The sequence below is a fragment of the Eptatretus burgeri genome, chromosome 11, assembly GCF_056783735.1.
Source record: "Eptatretus burgeri isolate ZD-2024b chromosome 11, Ebu_testis_v1, whole genome shotgun sequence".
Classification (NCBI taxonomy): Eukaryota; Metazoa; Chordata; class Myxini; order Myxiniformes; family Myxinidae; genus Eptatretus; species Eptatretus burgeri.
In genome coordinates, this window is record NC_140971.1 from 94651110 (window position 1) to 94659030 (window position 7921).

General features: G+C 46.9%; 1 protein-coding gene across 7 annotated transcripts in view; it reads right to left on the minus strand.

The window, feature by feature from the left end:
- NBN (nibrin) overlaps positions 1–7680 on the minus strand; it is a 70441-nt gene extending 62761 nt beyond the window's left edge. For 4 of the 7 annotated variants that reach the window (XM_085847460.1, XM_085847459.1, XM_085847458.1 and 1 more), the window contains exons 1-2: positions 7610–7680; positions 7037–7294 (exon numbers count right to left, since the gene is read on the minus strand). In XM_085847460.1, coding sequence (XP_085703586.1) covers positions 7037–7048 — 12 coding nt within the window. In that variant the 5' untranslated portion in view covers positions 7049–7294; positions 7610–7680. Of the gene's footprint in view, positions 1–7036; positions 7295–7514 lie in introns of all 7 variants that reach the window. The other 3 variants (XM_085847461.1, XM_085847457.1, XM_085847456.1) reach the window with 2 other exon arrangements.
- Positions 7681–7921: the final 241 nt, after the last annotated feature.

Genomic DNA, 7921 nt, shown 5'->3' on the forward strand with positions numbered 1-7921 from the left:
TCCTTGATGATCGGGACAGAGATCTCCTCTTCCTCCTCTTCCTCCACTTTAGTGTCGGCATCATAGTCTGCGTCAGTAGCAATTCCCATTTCGCGTTGGACTGCCGAAACGATGGCTTCGTCTGTGACATCATCGTCTGTGGTTTGGAGAGTGGCGTCCATGTTGACGAAGTCCTGCCATTGGTCGGGATCCATTTGAAGAGGGTTGGCTAACTCGTCGTTGTCATTGCTCTCGACCCTTTCACCTTCGCTTGCCGCTCCGATGAAAATTCCTCCTTTGCGCCAGCAGTTCACTATGTCGGTAGTCTTCACATCATTCCATGCTGCGTCCGTAAACAGCATAGCGTCGAGGATCGTTATCTTTTTCGCCAAGTCACTCGCTGTCATTGCTCCATCCTCGTTGTCAATCTCAGTGAGCACTTTTCGTAGCATGGCACGGCGGTAATGAGCTTTGAATGAACGGATAATTCCCTGATCTAACGGTTGAAGAACAGAGGTTGTGTTCGGCGGGAGAAATGTCACAGTAATGTTCGACAGTTGAAGTGATTGGGGATGTGCCGGACAGTTGTCGATGAGAAGCAACGCTTTCTGGTCATGACGCCGAAGCTCGCGATTCCACTCATCGAGCCATTCAGTGAAGAGGAAACCTGTCATCCATGCGGAGGAATTGGCTCTGTAGCGAACTGGAATTGTTTTGAGGCCTTTGAAACACCGTGGATTCTTGCTTTTACCAATACCGAAAGGAGGACGCTTAGCACCAGTCATCGAGCAGCAAAAAAGCACCGTGATTCTTTCCTTTGGCCTTTTCCCACCGCAGTGCTGATCTCCCTTGAAGAGGAACGTTCCGTCTGGTAAGGCCCGAAAATACAACCCGGTTTCGTCAGCATTCCTGATCTCATCAGCCGTGAAGCCTTCTACGAGATCCGGAAACACGTGGTCCAGCCATTGTTGTTTCCCTCCTACGTCAGCCGCTGCTGCCTCTCCGTGAAGTTTCTTGTGGACGATTCCATGTCTTTTCTTGAACCGGTCAATCCAGCCGTTTGTCGCACTGAACTTCTTGTTGTTGAACTTTTCCGCGAACTGAGCCGCTTTCTCCCGCATCAGAGGTCCAGAAAGCGGTGCTTCCTTTTCTCTAGAAGTTTGAATCCACTTGACCATTGCTGATTCGACATCGGGTGCGTTGCCGCTTCGCTTGCGTTTCTGAGAAGAAGACGAATCCACTTGACCTTTCAGAATGGCCTCTCGATCTTTCAGAATCTTGCATAGGATCGGCTGGTTAATTTCCAACTTGTCTGCAGCTTCTCGTTGGCTCATTCTGGGCAAAGCGTCATAGTCCCTCAGGATTTGTGCTTTATCAATGTTTGAACGATCCGTCCGCTTTCGTTTTCTGTCCAGCGTGGAAATGACGACACGCCTAGTGCTTAGACTGCAGCTGTCAGCCGTCTGCCTATCTGTACAATGACTACCGAAATCACTGTAGTGGCATAGCGTTATATTTAGCGTGACGTCAGCCGCCTGGTGGCAAAAGTTGGAACTGTGCGGCCAGTAGGCGCTGAACTGTCGAAGTGGATGGCCAGCAGCTGATTCTATTAAGCGGGTTTTTGATTCTAATAAACGGGAAAAATTGTGTACATTTAGATACAATGGAATCGGTCTCAATGATTTTGATTCTATAATACGGGTGATTCTATTAACCGTGATTCTATTAAGCGGGTCCCACTGTATATATATATATCTGAAGCATCCGTGTTTCAAAGAATTTGAAGGCAGAAATGAAGCTCACCTGCAAAGGAAAATGGAAGGGTCCCACTGCAGCCATCATCATGTATACATACTACATTGTTGCCAACTCTACCGCTTTAGGAAGTAGTCGACCGCTTTTATATAGTTGAACAGTCTACCATTTAAACAGCCTACCGCCAAATAATTGCGAGAGAAAAAAACCGCTTTGACGAAACTAAAACAGCACCTCAACCAGATAAACAGTTTTTGTTTTGTATCCCACTGATGGGCTGGATATGGACCTCCAAAATCGAATCGGCTTGTTCTTGTCACCTATCCAACTTATTCACCAAGTTTCGGCCAAATCCATCCACAACCATTTGAGATATGTTATCAATCGTTTTTAGCTCTATAAATGGTGAAGAATCAGTTGAAAAAAAGTTTTAAAAATAAAAAAATTAAATTCTCGAATCCAGATAGTCACCAAAATGGAATAATTTTGTCCTTGTCACACACCCAACCGGTCAACCAAGTTTCGTCCGAATCCGTTAACTCTGAGATAGCCTGTCAACACAGACAGGGGTGAAAACATAATCTCCACCTACCTGCGGAGGGGAGGTAATAAATGTCTCAAAGTTTTTGATAGATTTTCATGTTGTGACAAAGTTTCTATCAGCCTTTGGGTGTAAATTAATCAGGAAGCAAGACAAAGAGCAATCAGAGATTGCAGACTCTCACCAGGACTTGTTTTGTGCGGTGTAATTTGTGTGGCATAATTAAAGAGACAAATAGGACTGCCACTGATGACCGGGTATCATGACGTCCCACTTTGATTGGATACCTGACCCATGACGTTCTTTATCATTCAATTTAATTCGGAATGGGATTAAAATAAGTTCAATTCAAATCAAATGGAAGACCAAATTGGTACAGCCATACATTGGAGTAAACAGAAGGAACTTGAACAAAACAAAAGCAAAGATGAAGTCATCAGGAGAGACCTGGATAGGATTTCAGCTGCTACTCCTCTACCCTCAAACCTATCCAGGCACAGCCAAGTGAGCCTTATTCCAAAAATAATAATATATTTTAAAAATTTCAAAAAAAGAACCCAGATCAAATAATTTAATAATTCTGGCTGCCAGACCATGCATCCAATCAAGTTGAAATTTAAAACATGTATTCCCCCATCACAACTCGACCATAACTGTGAAGTTTTACGTCAATCGAGTGGTTCCAGAAAAAAAACATTTAATATTTTTCTTCAATCCAATTTGGCTGCCAAACCATGTGACCTAGCAATTATTCCTTAACAAACTTGGACACCCATGGCATGGGGAACATTTCTGTGAAGTTTCCCCTCAATCTCTCCAGCCGTTCTGGAGAAGATTTTTTATGGGTTTTAGGGTAAATCCAATATGGCAGCCAAACCATGTGACCTGCGACATCAGATGTGTGAACCTTTTGTTCCTCATGGATAGGCGGTCATACGTGTAAAGTTTCGCCTCGATCTGTTCAGCCACTTCAGAGAAGATTTTTGAAGGGTTTAAATTTTTTTTTAAAATATGGATGCGTGACCGATGACGTCATCAATTTTTAGCCGCGTCTCGTGTAGCAAACGCTGGCTCAAAGAGAGTTCCGAGTTGTTCTTCTTCTTCTTCTTCTTCTTCTTCTTCTTCTTCTTCTGGTGAAGACAAAACCTTTAGGACTCGGCTCTTTTATATACAGGATCCGGATCTCCTTAAATACTAAACACCTGTACACATCCTCGCATTGAGGGTGCCTTTTGAGAGCGTCTATCATCAACTTTTAAATATATTCGGACATTTGCTTTAAAGTTTCGAAAAGTTCACGTTACTATTTAAAGATTATTCCATTTAATGTGTTGTAATTTCGTAAATACACGATTTTCTCGTCATGAACAGGAGCCTCCATGACGGGTCTCGCTATTGGCTCCATCAAGGCACGTGACGAAATATCGGAAGTTGTTGTTGTTATTGCCTTGAGGAGGCGGCTCTTGGACACATTTGTCCTTGTTTTTTTATGTGGGCTATTTTATCCCTAGCATACCCTTCAAATTTTTTCATACTGATCAGAGGTAGCATTCTCCATATGCAATTATGACATCATAATGAAGGCACCTATGATATCACAAAAAAAAAAAAGAATCACACTTTTTCCCCATGAGGAGTACTTGCCATGTGCCAAGTTTCAATTTTTCCCTTGGTTCGGTTTCATAGAAACAGAAGTCCAAAGCTTTTCCGTTTTTCCAACATAGTTGTCACGCCACGTGACCCATGACGTCATAATCATTAAAACATTCCACATGAGTAGTCACACCAATGGTGAAATTTTCGCCTCAATCCGACAAGCGGTTGTGGAGAAAAACATGAAAGGTCTGCGTGGCCAAAGACAGACAAACATGACCCAAATGCAACACCCTCTCCTTCAGTGAGGGTGAACATGATTATTCTGCTTTAATTTTTCATTAAAAAAAGGGTCTTAGAATGTATAAATTCATGGTTAAAAAAACCAAAAATCACAAATTTGTCTACCATATCTTATTCTACACAGGAGATGTGAGTTTTTTTCTTCCTTACTTCCTAAACCTTCCATCCACTCACTCTCACTCTAACTCACACACACACTCTCCCCCAGACACACACACACACACACTCTCCCCCAGACACACACACACTCTCCCCCAGACACACACACACTCTCCCCCAGACACACACACACTCTCCCCCAGACACACACACACTCTCCCCCAGACACACACACACTCTCCCCAGACACACACACACTCTCCCCCAGACACACACACACACACACACACACACACACACACACACACACACACACACACACACACACACACACACACACACACACACACACACACACACACACACACACTCTCCGCAACGACACACACACACACTCTCCCCCAGACACACACACACACTCTCCCCAGACACACACACACACTCTCCCCAGACACACACACACACTCTCCCCCAGACACACACACACACTCTCCCCAGACACACACACACACTCTCCCCAGACACACACACACACTCTCCCCCAGACACACACACACACACACACACACACACTCTCCCCCAGACACACACACACACACACACACACACTCTCCGCAACGACACACACACTCTCCGCAACGACACACACACACACTCTCCCCCAGACACACACACACACTCTCCCCCAGACACACACACACACTCTCCCCCAGACACACACACACACACTCTCCCCAGACACACACACACACACACACTCTCCCCCAGACACACACACACACACTCTCCCCAGACACACACACACACACTCTCCCCCAGACACACACACACACACTCTCCCCCAGACACACACACACACACTCTCCCCCAGACACACACACACACACTCTCCCCCAGACACACACACACACTCTCCCCAGACACACACACTCTCCCCAGACACACACACACACACTCTCCCCAGACACACACACACACACTCTCCCCAGACACACACACACACAGTCTCCCCCAGTCACACACACACTCTCTCTCCCAGACACACACTCTCTCCCCCAGTCACACACACTCTCCCCCAGACACACACACACACACACACACACACACACACACACATACACACACACACACACACACACACACACACACACACACACTCTCCCCAGACACACACACACACTCTCCCCAGACACACACACACACTCTCCCCCAGACACACACACACTCTCCCCCAGACACACACACACACTCTCCCCCAGACACACACACACACCCTCCCCCAGACACACACACACACTCTCCGCAACGACACACACACACACTCTCCCCCAGACACACACACACACTCTCCCCCAGACACACACACACACTCTCCCCCAGACACACACACACACTCTCCCCAGACACACACACACACTCTCCCCAGACACACACACACACTCTCCCCAGACACACACACACACTCTCCGCAACGACACACACACACACTCTCCCCCAGACACACACACACACTCTCCCCCAGACACACACACACACACACACACACACACACACACACACACACACACACACACACACACACACACACACACACTCTCCCCCAGACACACACACACACACACACACACACACTCTCCCCCAGACACACACACACACTCTCCCCCAGACACACACACACTCTCCCCCAGACACACACACACTCTCCCCCAGACACACACACACTCTCCCCCAGACACACACACACACACTCTCCCCAGACACACACACAAACTCTCTCCCCAGACACACACACACACTCTCCCCCAGACACACACACACTCTCCCCCAGACACACACACACACTCTCCCCCAGACACACACACACACACTCTCCCCAGACACACACACACACACTCTCCCCCAGACACACACACACACACTCTCCCCAGACACACACACACACACTCTCCCCCAGACACACACACACACACTCTCCCCCAGACACACACACACACACACTCTCCCCCAGACACACACACACACACACTCTCCCCCAGACACACACACACACACACACTCTCCCCCAGACACACACACACACACACACACACACTCTCCCCAGACACACACACACACACACACACTCTCCCCAGACACACACACACACACACACACACACTCTCCCCCAGACACACACACACACACACTCTCCCCCAGACACACACACACACACACACACACACACACACTCTCCCCCAGACACACACACACACACACACACACACACACACACACACTCTCCCCCAGACACACACACACACACACACACACACACACTCTCCCCCAGACACACACACACACACTCTCCCCAGACACACACACACACACTCTCCCCAGACACACACACACACACTCTCCCCCAGACACACACACACACACACACTCTCCCCCAGACACACACACACACACACACACACACACACACACACACACACACACACACACACACACACACACACACACACACACTCTCCCCCAGACACACACACACACACTCTCCCCCAGACACACACACACACACTCTCCCCCAGACACACACACACACACTCTCCCCTCAGTTGCTTCCCTCCCTCATACTATTCGACAGCTTTTTCTTCTCCCAGTATTGGCAACGATGTGTCTGTAACTCTCATTTAGCTTCAGGTTTATACCAAGTCACCACCAACCCCCCCCCCCTCCTCCCCTCTTCCAAATTACTTTCGAAACGTTAAACACAAACAAACTCACCTTGCTCATCATCCATAGGGACAAGCTTCCACATGGTCGCACCCCCACCCCGAGGTGTCCAGACGCCCTGTGTATATTTATGTGGAGAGAGTCAGGACACGGTGAGGATCCGCACTGAGGAGACGAAGGTCGACGTCGCACTCAGACTCGTGTCGATGTTGTAAGAGACCGTTTCCCTGAACACCGTCGTCAGGCCTAGCACAACACCCGAGGCACAAGTTTCAGGAAGGACTGCGACACGTGACTCCTGAGGACGGGCTGAGAACACACAAACAGACGTGTATTAACAATGAGAAATCTTGGAAAAGAGCGATTTACACAATTTTAGGAGAAAAAAAAATGAAACAAACACTTATTATTATGATTATTATGCACTTGGGGATTTATTAAAATTATCTGATTTTCCATCACGTGATCACATCTCCTGTGGAGAAATATTTCTTGACAGATTTAGAGGAAATAAAGCACCAACACCAACCATCAACTCTGTCACTATTGATCTCGATTGCGCAAATGAAATGATCGAACTCGTACAATACTCAAACAGTGCATTCTCCACAGACATTTTCTCACTTGGCGGGAAGGGGAGCCACTCAAAATCTCGTCACAGCGCGCGCGCCGCCACAATTACTGTACGTTCCATCCATTCATTCATTCATTCATTCATTCATTCATTCATTCATTCATTCATTCATTCATTCATTCATTCATTCATTCATTCATTCATTCATTCATTACGAGTTCACAACACACACACATTCATTCATTCACAAATATTAGATTGTTTTTTTTTTTTAAACGTAATCAAAAATCTGTTAATTACGAGTGCGTGCTCGTACGTGCAAAAAAAAAAAAAATAATAATAATAATAATAAAAAATAAAAA